Source organism: Lucilia sericata, unplaced genomic scaffold, assembly GCF_015586225.1.
Source record: "Lucilia sericata isolate MDLA Ls3-8-SP2 unplaced genomic scaffold, ASM1558622v1 Contig000068F_arrow, whole genome shotgun sequence".
Classification (NCBI taxonomy): domain Eukaryota; kingdom Metazoa; phylum Arthropoda; class Insecta; order Diptera; family Calliphoridae; genus Lucilia; species Lucilia sericata.
The window spans coordinates 351,830-375,449 of record NW_023994102.1 but is presented as its reverse complement, the minus strand read 5'-3'; the positions used below and the strand labels follow the sequence as shown (position 1 = coordinate 375,449).

General features: G+C 31.9%; 1 protein-coding gene across 4 annotated transcripts in view; it reads left to right on the top strand.

Moving 5' to 3' along the window:
* The window catches only part of LOC119616357 (lysine-specific demethylase 6A), a 371,577-nt gene extending 348,677 nt beyond the window's left edge, over positions 1 to 22,900 (top strand). For all 4 annotated transcript variants that reach the window (XM_037972717.1, XM_037972719.1, XM_037972718.1 and 1 more), the window contains one exon: positions 22,520 to 22,900. In XM_037972717.1, the coding sequence (XP_037828645.1) occupies positions 22,520 to 22,726 (207 nt within the window). In that variant the 3' untranslated portion in view covers positions 22,727 to 22,900. The remainder of the gene's footprint in view (positions 1 to 22,519) is intronic.
* The last annotated feature ends 720 nt before the right edge of the window (positions 22,901 to 23,620 follow it).

Below are 23,620 nucleotides of genomic sequence, written 5' to 3'. Positions count from 1 at the left end.
TGTAGACGTCATCAACAACGCCAAACCATCTAAGACGATTGGCCCCAACGGAATATCCATGCTGATGTTAAAACACCTTGGCGAGCGGGGAGTTGAATACCTGGCCATGGTCTTCAACAAGTCAGTGAGCAGCCTCGTAATACCCAAAGCCTGTATGATGGTTTGGGTCTCTATATTATCAAATGGAGTCGGAAACCTACTATTTTGAGAGATAATTTAAAACAATCAGCAGAAAAATGGAAATTGAATAAACTTTTAAATTATACCAAGGACCCTAAATATCACAGACATGTTGTCCATGAATGTTTGCTTTATAATTGTCCAAAAGTGATTGAAACACTAGCCTAATCTCCCAACATGAATTCCATAGAAAATTTATGGAAGCATTTAGATTGGCAATGTCGTACAAGTTTAATTTCTTCTAAAAATGTGCCCAAAAAAGACTGCAAGAAGAAGGGGTTAAAATTAGTGTAGATTATTTGAATATACTATCTCTAATATGCCAAATCGTCTATCTGAAGTAGTAAAAAATAATAGCTAGCCTACCAGATAGTGGTTTTATTTTTTAAATCATATTTTAAGAAATTATGTAACAAGTTAGAAAAAACCGAATATTAAAGAAGCTCTAATTTTTGATACGTTATATTTTTTCTGTATTATTTGTTTTTATCATTAATTTTTATCTCAAGACTAAGGTATTTTGGACTTATTTTTCGTTTTCATTTAATTACAAAAAATATATAATTTTTTTTTCTTAAAATTCCTGCTTAAATTTCAATATCAATATACCTCAACGACACATATCTACAATATAAAGTCTCCTTTTATAGATTTTCATTTCTGTTTCTAGATTCAATACTGAAAATCACAAATTTTCAATCAATAAGCCCCTATAAATTTTATTTTATGATTTAAATCTCAATATTACAGAAAATTAAAAAAAAAAAATAGCACTTTAAGAACGAAAAAGTACCAGTACCCCTTTATAGATGTTTAATTTTCAACCAGAAATTTATCTTATACAGATTTTTATATAATTAAGAAGCTGCGTGTCAATTTTATGTTTTTAGGTTCAATATTACAAAAAATTCAAAAAGTAAAAGTACGAAACAGTACCAGAACGTCTCTTTTAATTAATTTTCGTTCAATTAGGATACTGCGTGTTTAATTTTATGTTTATATATTCAATATTTTAGAAAAGTCAAAAAGTAACAGTTAAAGTACAAAAAAGTCCCTTTTATAGGTTTTCAGTTACTCCGGACTCTGCATGATTAATTTTATGTTTCTAGGTTTAATTTTATAGAAAATTCAAAAAGTGCCTTTTGAAAAACAGAAAAGTGCCAAAAAGTCCTCTTATAGTTTCTCATTTACTCCGGGCTCTACTTGCTTAATTTTGTTCCTAAAATATTATAAAAACTCAAAAAGTACCAGATAAAAAAACTAAAAAGTACAGAAAATAGTCCTTTGTACCGGAGTTCCAAGTTCTACCCCATTAGCATATTTAGTGTTACCAAATCTACCAATTTCTCAAATTTTTATCAAAATTGGCACAATGAGTTTGAATCAAATCAAAAGCACATTCGAATGATATATGAAAAGTAAAATTTTAATAGATAATGCGGAAGATATTCTACATTATACATTAAATGCCTGTAACTCCTAAACCAAATGAGAGCAAGAAACATTTTTTACACCAATAAGTTTGCTACACCTAGTTAAAATATTATGGAAATCGCAGCCGTTTACAGTCGATAATTATGCCTGAGTTTTTTATTGCATGTTTATGTTCACATAGATGTTAGAGTTGTGCGCGCAAAATTTTAGCATTTTAGCCCTAATAATTTCTCAGATATACGAATTTTTGTGTTTAATTCATATGTTCCAAGACCTCCTTATGAGGTCCTCCTTGGAGGAATCTAGCTTTTATATTTCCTCAGAAACTATAGGTAGCCCGCCCATTTTGTCACCACACGTTTATGTGGATGTCATACAGGAAGACACTGTGAAAAATTCAGGGAAAGCGGTCCAGTCGTATAGCTGTTTATAAAGTCCCAACAAACAAACATACATACAAACACACATTATTATATACAGTGTCGGACAAAACTAAAGCATGAACATTTACTTAATAGAAAAAAATTAGTAAAATTAAAAAATAGGTTATTATGTAATTAAAATTATTAGTTTAGATAGAATATAGTCTAGGAATTATAAAAATAATGAAACATAATGTTGTATATAATGAAAATACATTGTTTTTGATCAAATAATATAAATTGGCATAAAATTGCAGGAACAAAGCTAAAACACATAACTTGAAATTTATATTTTAGTGAATTTTAAGAAACTGTTAAAAAAATTACTATTGAATAAGTAAATGCTTTCACTTGAAGATATTTTAAGAGTAAATTAACGTAATATAAAGTAAATTTATACGATTTTATAAGTGTTTTTTATCATTCGCCTTCGTAGTACACTTTTATGCAATTTAATATCCAAAATAACTCCCAAAAAGTTTTTCTTGCGATAAAAAAAATATATGTGGATGACTATAATAAATGTGAATCAGTGACACAAATTCCTTAAAAAATTATATCCATTAGACTATAACATCCCACCAAAAAATAATTGATGTCATACTTTACAAACGACAAGTATGAAAAATAATGAATCGCATCTAAAAATGCGATTCATTATTTTTCGCTTTCATAAACCAAATATTTCATTACAAATGAAACTCAGTTAAAAGTGACGAATGAGATGTAGAAAGTCACTACAAAGAAAGAATGTGGTTTATTTTTTACATCAAAATATCGGATTTTTACTGCTTCTAAAAATAATATTACATGCATTTCGAAGTTTTCAAAAATGAACAACATCCCTCCAATGACACTCTAAAGTAAAATTCATAGGGTTTTCAGACGAATTTGAAGCACTTCGGGTTACTAGTTCCCAGCAAAAAATAATTATTGTCATACTTTACAAACTACATCTTAATCACATCTTAAAAAGCGATTACATATTTTTCACTATTATAAACCAAATATTTCCTTATAAATAAAAACCGAGTTAAAAGTGAGGAAAGAGATGTGGAAAAGTCATTACAAATAACATATTTGAAGTACATCAAGATTTGGTGAAAGAATAGTGAAATTTACATAAGCGTGTCAATAAGAGAATGTGTTTTATTTTTGACATCTAAATATCGGATTTTTACTACTTCTAAAAATAAGATTAGATGTAGTTCAAAGTTGCCAAAAATTAACAACATCCCTCCAATGACACGCTAATTTAAAATTCGTAGGTTCTTCACCCGAATTTGAAGCACTTCGGGTTACTAGTTCCCAGCAAAAAATAATTGATGACATACTTTATAAACTACATCTTAATCACATCTAAAAATGCGATTACATATTTTCCGCTTTTACAAACCAAATATTTAATTACAAATGAAAACCCAGTAAAAGTGAGGAAATAGATGTAGAAAAGTCATTACAAACAACATATTTGAGGTACATCAAGTTTTGGTGAAAAACCAGTGATATTGAAACAATGTGGTTTATTTTTGACATCACAATATCGGATTTTTACAGCTTCTAAATATAAGATTAGATGTAGTTCAAAGTTGTAAAAAATGCACAACATCCCTCCAATGACACGCTAATGTAAAATTCATAGGTTTATCACCCGAATTTAAAGTAGTTCAAGTTACTAGTTGTCGTGAAAATACTACATACATCTTTTTCCACACTTTTTTGCTGGGATAGACCGGCTCTAGTACCAAGCAAAAAATAATTGATGTCATACGACATCTTAATCACATCTAAAAATGCGATTACAAATTTTCCGCTTTTATAAACCAAATATTTCCTTACAAATGAAAACCCAGTTAAAAGTGAGGAAATATATGTATGTAGAAAAATCACTACAAACAACATATGACAAAAACAACAACAGATGAAGTACATCAAGTTTTGGTGAAAAAAAACAGTGAAATTTACATAAGCTTGTCATTGAAAGAATGTGGTTTATTTTTGACATTCAATATATCGGATTTTTACTGCTTCTAAATATAAGATTAGTTGTAGTTCAAAGTTGTCAAAAATAAACAACATCCCTCCAATGACACGCTAATGTAAAATTCATAGGTTTTTCACCCGAATTTGAAGCACTTCGGGTTACTAGTTGCCAGCAAAAAATAATTGATGTCATACTTTACAGACGACATCTTAATCACATCCAAAAATGTGATTACATATGTTTCGCTTTTATAAACCAAACCCAGTTAAAAGTGAGGAAATTGATGTGAAGTCACTACAAATAACATATTCGAAGTAGGTACATCAAACTTTGTTGAAAAACCAATGAAATTTACATAAACATGTCATTGAAAGAATGTGGTTTATATTTGGCATCCAAATATCGGATTTTAACTGCATCTAGAAGCAAAATTAGATGCAGTTCAAAGTTGTCAAAAATGAAGAACATCCTTCCAATGACACGGCAATGTAAAATTCATAGGTTTTTCAACCGAATTTGAAGCACTTCGGGTTACTAGTTGTGATGAAAATACTTTTTCCAGACTTTTTTTGCTGGGTATTGTTTTGAATACGAAGATTTTCGGAAATTTACATGTATACAACACGATCGCATACGAACTTCTGAACAAGAGCATTCAACAAAGTAGGTTAATGTCGCTTTGTTTTAAAAATTGTAAACGCAATTTACAAAAACAACCTACACCCTAAATAATTTTCTGGAATGCATAACAATGAAAGTAAATAAGATCAATTTTATTTAATACTTTTTTGTACATTTTAATCATTCTTATGTCAATTGATTATATTTTGTTTATAAATATTATAAATATTCCCATTTTATAGTAATGCAATTTAATCTTCAAAATTTTAAGTAGCCAAATATTTTTTTCCGTGAAATTTCATTGAAAAAAATACCAATAGTGTGTGTAGTGGTGATTTTTTCATCTGCTTCTCTATACGCCGGTATATGGTCTATAATTTCGCAAATTATAAGCCCTTAATAATCGGTTTCCAGTTGATCTCTGCATTTTAGAGACATTATCTCCACTCTTTAGTACAGCTTTACATTGTGCAAGACATTTTCATACATAAAACGATCTTTTATTTCATATATTTACTTTATATTTATAAAATTTTCTGATCCCATTACATGGAAATCATTTCAAAAAAATTTAATATATCCAAAGTTACGTGCTTTAGTTTTGTCGCTGCAATGTATTTTAATTTTAAAAATCATTATGTTTTATTGTTTTTATAATGTTTATTACAAAATAACCAATTCTTTTAATATTACTAGGCTTTTGTCCGACACTGTATATACAATGATACATAGATTTAATTTTTTTAGAGCAAATTTTTGATTGCACTGTTTATCACACTATAATTTCGCATTTCTATAATCAGCTCTTATAAAACGACATACAATTTTAATGGAATAAGCCCTCAAAGGAAATTGTATAAGCTATCATCTGAGCAAAAAAATTTATAAAATATTAAAAAAAATTTAATACAAATTAAAATTTTTTGGAAGCAATGAAGAAATAGCTATCTGAACTCCTTTGGACAATTTTTGCTATGACCAATAGGTGAAAAGTTACACTCATTTGAATAAAACCTTGTATGACCAAAATGTCCAACTTTGACACTCTCTAAGTCCGGCAGTTCTTAACCAATAGAGCTGAAAATGTGTCTACTATCCAATAGTACTAACCTTGGTGCAAATTTCATCAAAATTCTTGAGTTGACATGAAATTGCCCATATGTATGTATTGCATGAATCATACATGTTGTATATACACGTGATGGTATGCCAAAAATTTCATTAGAGGTGCCCAAACATATATCGATTTTGTTTGGTTGGGTCTCATTTTGTTTATTAGTGTCTAATACCCCATTTACACATACACGAAATCTAGTAGATTTCATTTAAAATCTTTTTCCAAATCTAGTCCGTTTACACTTACTATTCTTGACATTTAGGAAGATTTAATTTTTTCTAATATTTCTTGAAAAAGTGTGTGATATGAAAAATAAGAAGGAAAAATGGGATATTTATCAAAATTCCATTTAAAATAAAAAAATAGATATTTAAATATAACATTACCTTTTATTTTAGATTAACTTTTCATTCATGTTTTTCAATTTATAAAAATTTTGTCGACATTTTAATTTTTTTTGTTTGTTTTGTTTTCCTCTTTTTTCTTGTGTAGTGTTGTATTTTTTTAGTATTATTTAGGAAAAAACAGAGTTGCATCACTAAAAACTATTAGATTTTGAGTAGATTTTAACGAAATCTAGTTACGAAGTAGATTTTGTTTTGTATGGGAAATCTAGTTAAAATCAAGTAGATTTGGCTCGAAATCTCATAAGTACTAGATTTCGTGTATGTGTAAATGGGGTGTAACACTAACTGGTGTTACATTTTAAAAAATCAGATAACGGGAACCCCTGCCGGAAATTAATCGAAAATTGAGAAATTGGATATATAATAGGACTTTTTTTTATTACTTTAAAAATTGTGCCATAAAGAATATTTACCCAATTTTACACTTTACACGGGTTCCCGTTATTCGATTTGGTTAAAATTTTACACAAGTTAGTTTTAAACATTTATGAAAAAATTTCGGGGTGCGAAACCAAGAAGCATTTTAACAATGTATGAAATTTTTTGTATATATTAGGCATGGATTATTTTCCGTGTAGTTAAACGCGTATGTGCCGGTCTACACAGGCAAACTTTTTTTGGAAACTTTTGATTTTGTGTGAAAGAATTATACTTTTAATTTTTCCCGATAACTTCGTTTAGTTACTTTTTTAATGCAAAACATGTGAAAGAGCGCAATTTTTTAAGTTTTAATTTGTATACCCTACAGCACTATAGTGGGAAGAGTATTATGCCTTTGTGCTGATGTTTGTAACGCACTAATATATTAATACTACACTCACCTTAAAGTATACCGATTGACTCAGAATCACGTTTTGAGTCGATTTAACGAATGTCCGTCCGTGTGTCCATGTAAATGTTGTTATCATAGTACAGTTCGCAATTTTTAAGATAATTTGATGAAATTTACTGTATACAGTGCGAGACAAAAATGTGTAAATAATGGTAAAATATTTAATTTTTTGGTCTAACATTTAAACTAAAAACGATATTTAAAAAAGTTTTATGTTTTTTAAAAGGGTATTTTTAGAAGATATTTTTGAACTAAAATAAATAAAAAATCCACTTAATTACACTTCAGAAAAATAAAAAAATTAATTTATCTCATTTACACATATTTGGCGCGTAGTACTAAAGGAACATTTTTATTATAAATTAACATTTCCTAGTGCAAAATTTTTAGTATTTTGTATCTTCCGTTTGGGTTCACGACAGTTTCAACTGTGAAAGTCAGAATCTCGATCAGTTTGTCACACTCTTCTTGCGTTATAAACATCCATACTTCATGGCAGCTTTCTCAGAGGTCAGTTGTGTTTTTACATGGGTGTTCGTAATTGTAAACCCTATTTTAACATAAATTTTCAATCGGGTTTGACTCTGGCGACTGTAGGAGCCAATATAGCTATAAAATTTTAACACTTTTTTGAAAAATCTATTGTTTTAAGCCTTATATTTGTGGTCATTATCCAGTTGCACTATAGTGTTTTCAACGTTTTGACCCCAATCATTATCCCCATAAATTTTCCGTACATACTTTGGCCGATCAGGTCCAAGAATATTAATTTGGCTCATCTGTCTATATAACATTTATCATATCGTCAAACGTCCAGTTTTCGAAACCTTTTAGAGAATTCTAATAGAAGAGCTCTGAGCTTTCTGTGAAAGGAGGCTTCATAGCCCTTTCTCTAGCATGGATAGAATTGATAATCATGCATAAAATGTATGGAATCATGAATGTCGAAATATCTATTGATATTATCAAGCCATTTAATTTGGATATTTTTAATGATTCGGGTCGAGCCGTTGAAAATACTATGATACAACTGGATAATGACCCCAGAAATAAGGTAGAACCACTCGATTTCTTTCAAAAACTGTTAAAATTTTATTGCTACAGTGGCCCCTACAGTCGACAGACTTACACCCGATTAAGAATTCGTGGTAAAATCGGGTTAACAATTACTAACACTCATGTAAAAACACAACAGACCTATGGGAGAGCTGCCATGAAGTATGGACGTTCATAACGTAAGAAGAGTTTGGCAAACTGATCGAGATTATGACTTTCAGAGTTGAAACTGTCGTGAACCCAAACAAAAGATACAAAGAACTACAAATTTTGCTCTAGAAAATGTTAATTTATAATAAAAATGTTCCTTTAGTACTACGCGCCAAATATGTGTAAATGAGTTAAATTTATTTTTTTATTTTTCTGAAGTATCATTAAGTGGATTTTTTATTTATTTTAGTTCAAAAATATCTTATATAGATACCCTTTTAAAAAACATAAAACTTTTTAAATATTGTTATTCGTTTAATAAATATGGCCGAAAGTTTAAATATTTGACCATCATTTACATTTTTTTGTCTCACACTGTACGTGTCTTTTAGCCCAAAGACGAAGCCTATTGAAAATGGTTAAAAACGGTCTATTATTTCACCTAGCCCCAATACAATTGAACCCCCGAAAAGGGCTCATAATTATGTAAAATATAATTGCATCTCGATGAATGGTGGCAAAAAAATGTTTTATGGATGCCTTAAAGATCTTGGTGAATTTCGAAATGATCGGGCCTCATTTGACCCTATCCTTGAATACTCACAATTCACTTTGTATAACATCGCATGATTTTACACTAAAATATCATAAAAAAGATATTTTATATTTTTTTATTATTGTATTTAAATTTTTTACATATGTATATTTTTGGAATTTTTAACGGATAAATTTGTAATTGAATGAAATTGAATTGGATCAAAGTATTGTAACGATCATGTACTTATAAAGAATATCTTTATTATTATTGTTAATGATCAATTTTCGAAGATACAAATGGTAGCCAATTGTATCTATCTATCATTAAATTTCATCAATCTATGAAATGAAATTTATCACAGATAAATATTATATAAATATAAACCTATCCAGCACATTTTATCGGGATCGGTTCATATTTGCTGCTATCCCCCATATAAAGCTTCTTTGAGGAAATTAGTTTTTCGTAAATAAATTGCTTAAATAAATCGGAATCAAGGTAATATTCAAGATAAATGCTTTATTTTGAAAAATTAATCACATTTAATATTCATAGTTAGTAACTAACTACTAATATTCATAACTGGTGTAGGGTATGGTCGGCCAGGCCCGAATATACTTTCTTACTATGTTGCAACAACAACAAGCAACATACTTTCTTACTTGTTAATAATAAGTTTGAGTCCCTGTTTTGAATATTAGTACTATGTGGGTTTTAACAAAGTTTTCAGAAATTAGTTGTATTTTTGTTATATCACGTTGCTTTAGAAAAATATGTATCTTTTCGGATTCGTTAACTAATGTAATTAATATGTATTTTGAAAAATAACCGAATTTGTAACGCGTTTTAGCGCAATTCAAAAAAAAAAAAACTCCACATAGGACTTTTTGGAAATTAGCAGAAAATACTTATTTAATTCTTATTAAATAATTTATCATAATATTTCGACTTATTTGCACAGCATCTGTCTATGCAAAATTTCAAATAGGTTTCGATGTTGGAATTAAATTTTCAATTTGAAATTTTATTTGGTGAACTTAATCTACCAAATACGTAGACTAGTCCCACAAAATTTCATAAAAATCGGTATACGAAATACACCCTACATCGTTTTTTCATATATGTAAGTACCGCAAATGCTTTAAATAAAAATTTCCATAGAAATATTAACGGAATGACGGACGAGATTAACTCCACCCATTAAGTGATTTTAAGTTGATGAGTGCACCAAAAGCCATCCATTATTTACGGTATTATATTAACTAGTGTAAATAAAATTACTCGGGGGAGTTTTCCAGATTTTTCCTACCGAGCGCGTCCCCGGGTGGCGGATAGGGGGTGGTGATGGACCATCTGTCCTCTCCCAGCTTTAATTTCACTTAAGCTGAGGGAGGGCAGATTGTCCACCACCTGGGAATATTATATTCCCCGCGGACCAAAAAACTGGAAAAAAAAAACAAATATGGAAAATAAAAATAAAAAGATAAAAGTTACGGTGCAGGGCCTAAATAACCCAGTACCGGCGGCAAGTGTTGATCTACTCGCGAGTCACGTGTCGTCGTCATCCTGCAATCGTGAGCAGAATACTACTACGGAGGTGGGTACCTTGGCCTCCGTGGCGGACAATGCGTCAAGTGTACAGCATGCCGCTGGCAAAAATATAGGGGTGAAAGAGAAGGATGTACTCGGAGAGAGCTCTAAGCTACCTCAGCCTTTAAATATAGGTGAGGGTTCCGACTCTGAATCCTCAGATGATAATAATAATAATACCATTATAGCAAATCCCAAAAAGGATGAAGTAGCTAAACTACCTATTACTAAGAAAAGACTTTCTGGAGCACAGAGGAGGAAGTTGAAAAAGATGCTTCAGGAAATCATAGTTAGTCAATCCCACGACACTCCAAAGGAAAAATCGGACTCTCTCACAAGATCTGAGGCAAAAAGGATCAGGTCTCCCGAGGAGTTGACAACTGAGAATAAACCTAAGAAGAAAAAGAGCTCCCCGTCTTCTAATACACAGTCGAAGCCAAGCCATACTTCACTCAAAGGAATCTCAAGTGAGAATCCTGCGAGTAAGGGTGACAACGCCAAGCCAGATATTCCGAAGACGAACACGTCGGCGAAATCAACCCCGAAGGTAAGGGAATCTCAAAAGAAGCCCCGAAAAACGAGGAAGGAGAAGCTAGACGGAGGAAAAGGAAAAGAGCCGCCATCTTACGCCAAAGTTGCCAGAAGTAGGCACCGGGACGATCTCTGCTATGCAGTTTACGATGCCGGTAATCCGACAGGCAAAATTTCAATAGACCAACAGAGTAAAATAGAAGACCTGGTCAACAATAAGATATTGGACCATGCAATCGCTTCAAAGGACAAACAACCAATAGAGAGCGAGAGCTGCGAGTTCAGCATGGGCGTGATGTTGATGAGGTTGGCATCTCACCAATGTGTTAGCACCCTAAAGAACTTGGTGGAAAGTATCCCTCCCCCCTGGGACGGCGCTAGGCTGGGACTGGCAAAGAAGAGCGAGCTTCCGGTGCTCCTAAAGTCCACTGTCTACATAAAAGGATGGGGCAGTAAACTGGCTAATGAACGTATACTGGAAATTCTTGGAGGTCAAAATGCTGAGCTGGCCGTGGAAAAATGGGATGTCTTTTACAGGAAAGAAGAACCTGAGGGAACTTTATTTGTAATAGGTATCGACCAGAAATCCATGGCTAGTCTTGCCAAGAATAAAGGCTTACTTCGCCTCTAAATCTGTCATATTCAAAATTGGGAAGGTGCCGATTGGAAGGGCTGTTACAACAAGCCTCGAAAAGGACACTAAAAAACCTAAGACCACAGCATCAGCATCCACTACTGATAACGTTGAGGAGTCAAATCCTAAAATCGAGGAATTTACCATTAACTCGTCAGAAGAAAGTGTAGTTGCCCTTTCCAAAATTGGGAAGGCGCCGATTGAAAGGGCTGTCAAAACCGGCCCCGACAAGGACACTAAAACACCTAAGACAGTACCCAAAGCATCATTAGCAAGTACTAGCAATGTTGAGGAGTCAAATCCTAAAAGCGAGGAGGAAATCACTCACCCGCCAGAAGACAGAACAGCAATGCTCTCCAGAATTGGGAATGTGTCTATTAAAAATACTGCTATTCCTATGCCTGATAAGGACACCGCAGTGCCATCAACAGTACTCACTGCATTAATAGCCACTTCAGGCTATCCGGAGGAGTCAAATCCAAAGAGCGAGGAGGTGACTACCAACTCGCTGGAAGACAGTTTAATGGATGACCATGATTGAGGTTATCCAAATAAACCTCCATCGGAGCGAGACAGCTACCAACGCTCTGATGGCTCAAATCAACACAGGTAAAATACATATAGCTTTAATCCAGGAACCTTGGACGATTCGCAACAAGGTTTCTGGATTAAATCACGTAAATTTCCAACTTTTCTACGCTGATACAGGATCTCGCCCGAGAACATGTATTTTATGTCACAAGAACTTATGTTTTCTCCTCTCAACAGGATTATCAACATCGGATGCAACGGTGCTGAAGCAAGGTCGTGGCAACATATTCCTTGCATCTATTTACCTGCCTTTCGATTCTCCGACACTACCACCAACGTCGGATCTGATGAAACTGGTTGAAGAGGCACAAAGGAAAAATAAGAAAATTGTAATAGGTTGTGATGCCAACTCGCATCATGTAGCTTGGGGTAGTACAAACACCAATCGCAGGGGACAAGCCCTCATGGATTTCTTTAATACTAAAGACTTGATAACATTGAACTTAGGTAATAAAGTTACCTTCGTCAATAGAATCAGAGAAGAAGTATTAGATATAACTATATGTTCAGAAGAGCTTATAAACGAAATTCAGGTTTGGAGAGTTTCGGACGAGCACTCCTTTTCTGATCATCGGTACATAAGATTCAAAATACTAAGGCCACCACCAAAGCCGATAAAGTTTCGGAATAAGTCTAAAACTAATTGGACAATGTTCGGGACCTTACTAAAGAACCGTTTAGGTCAGGACACTTTTCAATGTCGAAATAAAGAGGATATAGATGCCAAAGTGGAAACGTTCACAAGTGCCCTGGTTGAATCGTTCGAGGACAGCTGCCCTCTGCGAGAGCGGAGATCTGCCCAGGAAAAACCCTGGGTAACTGGGGAGATCCGGAACCTTGGGAAGACTCTTCGCAAACTATTTAACCGGGCACGGCGTAAAAAGACCGCAGTATACTGGGATGAGTATCGTAATAAACTTGGTGAATATAAGAAAATCGTTCGAAAAGCCAAACGAGACTCCTGGAAACTTTTCTGTGAACAGGTAGATAGCGTAAATGACGTATCGAAGATAAAAAAATTCCTATCCAAAACTCATGTCCAACCGGAATCTATGATCGATGACACGGGCAGGAGGCTTGAGGATATGGAGGAGACAATGAAACTCCTAATGGATTCTCATTTCCCACCCGGTATATCGAATAACATAGATGAACCGATATTGGAGGAAGGGGAGGGTAACACGGAAATAGTTATTACAACTGACATGGTTAAAGCGGCAATCAAGAGCTTTGCTCCCTATAAAGCTGCAGGGCCGGATGGAATTTTCCCGGCACTTTTGCAGATGGAGGCGGGACTGGTTTCCGTACATCTGTCACAGATATTCACTGCATGCTTAAAATTGGCATATACCCCAGTTAAATGGCAGGATGCAAGGGTAATATTTATACCCAAACCAGGGAAACCTAGCTATGCGACACCTAAGTCCTATCGACCGATAAGTCTTACGTCCTTCCTACTTAAAACCTTGGAACGGATAGTCGATAGCATGGTTAAAAGCAGCATACCATACAATGACCTTAAATATAAGCAGCATGCTTATGTAAAGGGACGATCGGTGGAAACCGCTTTTAGTGAAGTTGTCCACTACATAGGTGAATCTTTCGATAGCAAACTGTATACACTGGCAGTATGCATTGACATCGAAGGCGCTTTCAATAACGTGCACACTGATACCCTTATCCAATCCCTAGACCAGTTTTATGTTGACCGGGTGCTCCGTAACTGGATCAACTACATGCTAAGGAACAGATGGATAAGCTGCGAGATGTACGATATAACTATCAGGAAAAAGGTATTTCGCGGTATACCACAGGTTGGCATTTTGTCACCACGATTAATAGCCTCCTAAGGACCCTAACCGAGAAAGGACTTAGACCTGTCTGCTATGCAGACGATGTCGTAATACTTTTAAAGGGAAAGGATCCAAATTACTTGTGTAGAAGAGCTGAGGAGGCTCTGAATACGGCCTTGAGCTGGGCTCAACCGAGAGGCCTCAATGTTAACCCGGCGAAGACGGAAATCTGTCTTTTCACAAGAAAGACAAAAATTTCTACATATACTGAACCTTGCTTCTTGGGCAAGAAGATACCGGTGACAGACAAAGTTAAGTACTTAGGTGTAATACTTGACCGGAAATTAAAATGGAGACACCACATAGAGGATAGGATCAACAAGGCACATCGGTGCTGGGCGATATGTAGGAGAACCATAGGCATGAAATGGGATCTTAGTCCTACTATGACAAATTGGCTTTATAAAAGTGTAATTAGACCAATTCTAGCTTATGCTTCAATAATCTGGTGGACTGCTTTGGACAAAAAGTGTAATATCAAACTACTACAGGGAGTTCAGCGTACATGCTGCTTGGGTATAAGTGGTGCCCATTGAAACATATATAAGATATGAGGCGGCGCTTACAGCCGAACCGCTCTTTACTTTAGGCGAACTGGCCAAAAACGGTTATAGGACACGTCATCAATGTATACTGGACACATTGGAAGGTTATACACATTCATCGGACGTGCCTGATCGCATACCACACACTGAATATGTCGGAAACTTTGAAACGCTAATCCCAGATAGAATGTCTTGGTCAAGCGGAACATTAGAGCAAATACCAGTAGGAATCCGTTGCTACACGGATGGCTCTAAATTAGGGGACAAAGTGGGTCTGGGGTTCTATATTGAAGACCCAGAAACAGAAATATACCACCGTTTACCTAATCATAACACAAGCTTCCAGGCAGAAGTACGAGCAATAACGGAATGTGTAAATTGGATTAGAATAAATATGGCGCCCACAGGGCTTAATATATTTACCGACAGCCAGAAGGCAATTTGTGCGATATCAGGTGATAGAATTAAATCTAAGACCGTATTGGATTGTAAGAAAGCTTTAACTGAATACTCTCCCAGAGGTAAGGTTCACATCATATGGGTACCAGGCCACTCGGGAGTAATCGGCAACGAAAGGGCGAATGTAATAGCTTTAAAGGGAAGGGAGCTCGATGTAGTTAACCTGACAAACGCAAAACCATTCGACGCAACAAAAGCTGAATTAAAAATATGGATGAGAGAATCCCATAAGGCCTCTTGGAATAATGAAACGGTGGGTAGAACCACAAAGATTCTATGGGGTGACCCTGATGAGAGCAAGACGAGAAATCTTCTCAAAATGAGCAAGTCTGAAGTTAGTATGATGGTACGTATTCTCAGTGGACACACAGGATTACGAGCACATCTATACAAAATTGGACGTGCGAATTCAGACGAATGTAGAGCATGTGGAGAGGACAGTGAAACTCTGGAGCACTTTCTTTGCCATTGTCAGGCATTCGTCGAAGTTAGATCCAAGTATCTTGGAAGTGATGTTATTCCGGAAATAACATTCTTAACCAACACCGATTGGAAGATTCTTAGGAATTACGTCCAGTGAACAATTTTTTTTTTTTTTTTTTTCTTGAATTGGAGCGCACAACAGGCCCGATAGTGGCCTAGGTGTATTTCTTCGGATTTGATGTAGTATACATCCTCCTATCAACCTAACCTAACCCTAAATAAAATTATATTATGGCGGTTTTATGATTTAAATCAATATAATTGGAAACACATATGTGTCCTATGTAGGACTTTTTGATGGAGCATTTTTTATTTATTTATTAATTCAAATTTATAATTATACATTGAAATATGGTCTCAGCGCCTCTAGGGCTGTATTGAGACAACGTTGGCAAGAATTCAATTCTAATTATTTTTTAACTTGAACTTAAAAAATTACAACAGTAATAGAATTAAAAAAATAATAAATATCATTTCAAGATTTTATAAATAAATTATTTAATCGAGCTACAGGTCTTTATCTTGATTCAATCATCATCAGGAATCTTTAAGATTCCTGATGATGACATCCAAAGGATGTCGAAATATTGAATTTTAATAAAGATGACATTGAATCAAGATAAAAACCTCGAGCTCGATTAAATAATTTATTTATATATACAAAAAGTCGAATAATAATAATCTTTTGTTAATTACGGAGAGCACGCCGTGAAATAAACGACAATGTTTTATAACAAATTGAAACATAAACATCATTCAGTTGGAAAACTTATAAACAAACATAAACGACAACGACAAATGAATACAAAACCGACTATTACATTCCTGATTAAATGCAGACATTTTGGCATTATACCTAACTTTTTGGATAATTCGACGAAGAACATAAGGAATTCGTTGAAAATTTTAAATTTACTTATAAGACAAAACACGACATTGTGAAATACGATACAATGAGGATAAATGAAGTGGAAGGTGAAATGAACAAATTCCTCACTACGGAAGAGCAGGAAGAACTATGGAGAAACGAGGAAACAATTTTACATAGATCGTACATATACAACAAAAACAGACACATGGAAAAATTCCGAAAACTAAGAGAAAACCAGATGGGGAAGTTGGAGATTAAGCTTAACGATAATTGTCAACAAGACCAACACGGATGTACCCATACGTTGGACGGATAGAACATACGTTGGTTGCTTTTTCTTGGCCCCAAACACGCAATACCTACGGAAAGATGAGAATTCCCACTATTCAAACTCATTGCAGGTGCAGAGTCCTGCATACAAACGTTAAGGAGCAAAGAAGATCAGGAGATTGCGAGAACGAAGTTTTGCAATATGTTGGACAATTATATGAATAAACACTTTTTAAAGATAAGAGAACGTTACGTACTAATCACAGTGGAACGGACAATATCTTTTTTGAGAAAAAAACAATAACTTATTGATAATGAAGGGAAATGTCACAGTTACAGTTGAGAAGAATGATTATGATAGGAAGATGGATGACGTTTTTGGTGATATGCTGATATATCGAAGATTGACGAAGGATCCAACTGCTACGCTTCAAAGGAAGAATAATGAGAATTTATAGACTACCGAAGATTATGGTTATTCCGTAAAATCACCATCCGTGAAATTGTGTAAGTTTATGATGAACATTTTGAAAAAACTGACGACGAAGATTAACAATAGTACATAAGAATAGGGAAGGGAAAATATATAAATCAATAACATATATACCTGGAATATCAGAACGAATAGATAGTTAGATAATACACAATGAGGACACAATTAAACTGGCGCCTAGAGCGGAAAATACGTTAAGAAAACTGTTTTCCAGCACCAAAACCAAAATTGACAAATAAGGCAAACAGTATAGTACGGTTGTCATTCGAATAAAAATTATTCGATTAATCGAGAAAAAATTTTTGTTTTTCTTCGAACGAATACAAAATGTCCAATTTTGTATTATTTTGTATGAATAATATTTTAATGTTACTTTTTACGAATAAGTTATTATAGTATCACGTTAATATTTTGTAAAATAAATACTAAATCTAAAGATCTGTTATAATTGAAACAAAACATTTACTACTTTTTGCAATTTATAAAAATATATATTTTGCAATGTTAAAAATATAATGCTTCCAGTTTTAGAAGTGATTCTTTGCATTTTGTTAAAATGTTTGCAATAAGTGAAACAAATAAACATTAATTAATTGAGTTCTTTAAGTATTTGATTTAGGTTCGGTTTTATTGCCAATATTTAATCCATTCCCCATATAAAGTATCTTTAAGAAAAGCAGTTTTTTAACAACTTTGTGTTAAGAAAAAGATAAATAACTTAAGCTACGTTCATACCCATCAAATATTTGACAAAATTATCATGACCTCTAAAAAATCGACTTTTTGATTGCCTTTAAATATATATTTATTTGCACAAACATAGTATATTTTTGACGATATCCGTTTATAACTCTTTATTATTTGTTTCGACATTATTTGCAATTACAAAGATAATGCAGAATAAAAAAAAAATTACAAAAAATAGTGGTTTTTCATAAAATATTTGATAAGTTCAACATTTAATTACGTTGAATTTGTCTTTTAGTTAATTGTAAGCAGATTTTTAAAACCCATGTTGCGTTTTATACAGAATCGACATAGTTTTATAATACATTAATAAATAGTACGGTTCTTATATAAAATAGTTTGTAAAAACATCCACAAACTTGGAAAACGGTGCAAAACTAAAATCAAAATATGTTAGATAATGACATGCACACATACATATTTCTCTAAGTTAGTAAAAATCGTATATATCGTTATAAAGGCCTCGACTTCCACTTTTAAATACGTTGAGATATTTAAAATCGGCTGAGATTAAACTAAGTTACTGACTTATAAGTGCGTTAATGTTTTTATCCGTATCTTAAGAATTTAGAGGTCTTTTGCCAGTTTCAATAACTGATTCTTGTAATATTCGGAAACAACTTTCAGAAAAACAGTGTCTTTTTCCAGGTATATATTTTTCGTGCATAGTGTTATTCAGTTTTATTTATATTTTATTAAATTATTCGAATCAAAACTTTTATTCGTTCGAATAATCGAATGTTTTTTTAAATTTAACCGACTACTCGAATGAAAAAAATATTGTACATTTTTATTCGAATAATTTTTTAAGAATAAAAAGATATACAAAATATCCTTTTAAAATTTTATCCTTTATTTTCCTTGAAATTTTATAATAATTTTTTGCAAAAAATTTATTTATAAAAAATATATTAGAATGGAATACATCACTTTCAAACTTAGTGTTCATATCTCTATTTCTTTAACTTTTATAATTTTTTTTCTTTTTTCTTTTAAATTTTTCTATAAATATAAGGATATTAAAGGATTAAAGATTTAAAGGACATTTTTTCTGTTTTTATTCTGACATTTTAAAACTATTCGAAAGAATACTGTTGTTCTCCTCTTTCAGTCGATACCCATATTGACCTACTAGACCAAATCAAATTTTAGCTAAAAATAATTTTACTTACTCTTCCTTTCAAACTTTAAAGTCCTTTTAAAGGAAGAAACGATCAGAAAATAAAAAACCGAAAAGTAGTATAACCATATCAAGTATGTGCTTTCCAACGTATATTGTTTTGCTCATGTGTGCAACAATTTTTTCCCAATTTGTTGTACGGTGTTACGGTTTTTATTTTAGCCCAATTCTTTATGAATAAAATAAGATATCAAACTGACAGAAATATAATTTTTTTCGTAAAAACAAAAATTTACCAAATCTCTCTTTGCTGAAGTAAAATATCAACTTAAGATATGCAACACAAATATAAGCTTTATTAATCAAATTGATAATTTACTTTAAGAATGAGAGATTTGGTAAATATTTGATTTTACGAAAAAAATTCTATTTTTGTCAGTTTTTACCAGATTTTAACGTTTCATATCTTATTTTATTCATAAAGATATGGGCTAAAATAAAAAATATTTAAAAAATATGTTTTCAAATAAAGTGTGGGTCAAAAATGATCTTGAAATGTAAAAAAATGAAAAAAATATATAAAAATTTGTATTTAGATCTAAATATTTTACACATTTCCGAAAAAATATAAAAGTGTGTATACTTTTTAAAAAGGGCAAAGGAAACTCTGTCTGTCTAGTCAACAAAAAGCGTTTTTTCAATATCTTCCGATTTTTAGGGTATATTGAAGATTCTAAAAATGGTAAAATGATCTACTCATCTAGGTCTATAAAGAGCATTATATCGCGTAATGAGTGTTTTTGAGTGTCACACAGTGTTATTAATCTAACTTAAATAATGTGGTAATATAAGTATATAAAGTACTGCTCAAAAATATAGCGCACTTTCTGTTTATTATTTTCTCTTTTTATACCATTAAAAAACTTTAGATAAAACATTTTTTTTTGCGATAAATTTAAGCATATAGTCCAGTTTATTAAAACAATATTGAAATTTATTTTAAAATAGCAAAATAACTGCGCTAGAAAATATTTTACGAAACAAGTCCTTAATTATTGATTCAAAATTATAGCGCATTTTAATTTAAATTGACAATAATATATTCTTATATGAAATGTTTATCAATATTGGATATTTTGGGTTTTTTTTTACCAAATTCTTTTTTTTGCATTTTACAATCAATTTATGCACGGATTTAGTTCTTAATTTTTTTATATTATATGTGAGGTTTAGCTTGCATAGAATTAAGCATATTCAGATCATAGTAGTGATGTGTTATTATTCCATAGATAATTATTAAACATTAGAAGCAAGTTTTTTTTTTTTAATTAGAAGCAAATTTTACGAATATTTATACACAAGTATTTTAGTATAAATATTGTGTAGACAATATTATCCTTTCAGCAATAACAACAACATCTACATAAACATCAACAACATCAATAATCAACGTCATCATCGTTATAATTAACAGTATTCTCATCAACATTTGGATATTCCACCCAACCATCCCAACTTTTTGGAATTTGGAATTTTTCAAAAAATATTTTGTTCTTGCTGTTTTTGTCCCTACAGGTAAGATGACGATATATCTTTGGGTTGGTGGAGTGATGCTATTGTGACATTGAATTAGTATTTCAATTACAACTTAAAGCTCAAGAACTGTTACAGAGTTGTAATAATAATTAAAAATAATATAATCCTCATTAAAAAAAATTGGACTATTGACCAATTAGGGGCATATTTTGACATAAAGTAATTTACTAGTACTACAAGAAACATTTCAGCAAAAATAACCAAAAACAACTGCTTAATATTTGTCACTTCAAATTAAATAGGACTTAGAAGCATAGACAACTGTCCTTTCATACACAGAAAAAAATAATTCATATTTGGAATGAATTTTGAAATAAATTAAATGAATCGAACATGACTTTTTTTTCCCAAACCATTTTCATTCAGAATATTAAAAGTTCATAAAATGTATGAATTTGTACATGAAAGATTTTTTTGTTTTTTTTTTGTTCATTTTCTTTGATTTTCATCAAAAATGCAATAAATAAATAACCGTTACCTATTAATATCTTCCATTTTTTAGAAAATAATCACATATTAGCGAATTTTTATGATAAATAAATAAAAATGCTGGAAAACAAAATATGAAATAAAAAAACAGCATATAGCTAAACATCCATTCTTCAGAAAATGTTGCATGTTACGCGCATATTTCATTTTTTTCAATCTAAAAATCATAAAGAAATAAAAAATTTTCTAAAGAAAATTTCAAACATTTTTTAACAAACAGAAAAATATAAAGAAAATTTTTAATATTTTAAGTCAAGGCTTCTAGATTATGTTTAAAAATAAAAAAATGAAAAAATTCATACATTTTAGGAACTTATTCTTAAATATTATTAACTTTAGTCAATGAAAGCAGTTCATAATATTTATGCTGAAACTTTTTTCTGTGTAATAATAAGTTGCAATTTTTCAAAATTAATGAACATTTTTCAATATTGTTTCAACTTATTTCAAAGGGTCATACACATAATTTATGAAAGTGATAATCAAAACTATTGTAAACAAATCGGTTTGGACATTTACTAATAATAAGATAATTTTTTTAAATTGTTCCATAGAATAAAAACAAGTAAGAATTTATAATCGGGCATGGCCGACCATATGATACCCTACACCAGTGTTACAAATTTTGATAATTTTTTTAATAATAAAGTATTTAATTTCATTTTTACCTTTATTCAGAAATATTTTAACAATTTGTTGACAAAAAAGCGATTTTTTAAAAGAGGGGTTATATGGGGGCAGGGGGTTAATATGGTCCTATCCTTATAGATTTTGGTAGTGTTTATAAGTGAATTTTGGCCATCAAGTAATTTTCTGAGCCTATCCTTAGAATTAGGGGATAGGCTCAAATGAGGCCCTATCATTACGAAAATCAGCAATATCATTAAGACTGTAAAACTAAATTTTGCCTATTATTGGAGTGAAGCAACAACATTTAACATATTTATGAGCTCAAAAGCCCTATTCGGCGGGTACAGGTGTATGGGAGCTATACGAAATAATTGATAGATTTTTACCATTTTCAATAGGCTTCCTTGGGTCAAAAGAAGAGTATGCGCCAAATTTCATCTAATTATCTTGAAAATTGCGATCTGTAGAGAGCGCACAATGTTTACATAGACACACAGCTAAATCGACTAAATAGTGATTCTGAGCCGATTGGTATACTTTAACACCCAATATTTTTGGGTGTTACAAACATCAGCACAAATACATAATACCCTCCCCACTATAGTGGTGTAGGGTATAAAAATTTATTTTGTCATATTACTTCATAATGCAATATTGCCCTAAAATTGTGTACATTTTGTTTTTTAACTTTGGGTTCATTTTTTCTGGGCCCATTTTTCGCAGCGTCTTAAAAGACAAAACAGCAAACCAACAATTTATATGTTAGTTTTTGGTATTTTTTTTTTTTGTTACTTAAAACCCCGTGCAACACCTGGTACATAAGTGTTGTAAATTTCTAAAATATGTATTAATGTAATTTATTTTATTTTCTTTCAGGTCGAGGTATTCGATGTACTCTTTGTGAGAGAACAAGAAAAAAGGCACGTTGTGCACTGCATGTCTTGTGCTCGTAAATTGGCGCCTAATTTGCAGGGAATTGTCTGTTTGGAAGAATATCGGTTATCAGAACTTTGCCAAATATACGATGCTTTTACTCTTCATAAAACACACGCACTGCCCCAAAGTTCAGCATTAAATCAATGATATACATTATATTTAGATAAATTCATTTTGTTTTAATATTAAAATAAATTTCATATAGATATTATTTATTATAGATTCGTCAACAACTTCATATACAAATGTTTATATACAAACAAAATTGTATTAACAATTACAATAAAATTTACGAAATATTTTTCTGTATTGATCTCATGATTTCGAACGTGATTTATTTATTTATGTATTACAATAAAATTACAAATTAATGGACCGATTACCGTTCACAACACAAAAATGTTGTGTTATCTCGGATACAACTCAACATAAATCTTTTGTTTTTTAGGATTTACAACACCTAGTTTTTGAGTATGTCACAGAGTTGCATTTTAATTATAGTACAGGTATGTCGAGAAACTTTAATTTACTATATATATAAAATAATAGATATTAACGTTGAATTATTGCTTAACGATGAGGAAAGTGAAAAAAACGCACGTATCCGGAAAAGTATTCGGGACAGTTCCAATCCATTGGAACTACATAAACAAGGATGGTTTTCTATTTTTTTCCAAAATCTGCATATTTTTTTAAAACTTTCTACTCTGTTCTGCCGTTCCACCAGTTTTAAAGTTGTGTTGGGCTTTGAGATTTTGATAGCTACCAAAAAAGTAGCGGCAATGATTTTAATGTTGGCGTTTCGCAACCAACTGTTTCCCGCATTCTGAAAGAAATAATTGCAAAAAGTGGATGACCGAAGAAGAAAAGAGCAATAGTAAGACTTTCTTTTACTCAAACACAGGATTCCCAGGAGTAATTGGTTTTATAGATGGTACCCAGGTACAAATTGCAGCGCCTCCAAAGGAATACAACATTAAGGAATTATTACATTAAAAAGAAAAAAGTCGACGAAAAAAAATTTTTTATCTCTATTGTTAC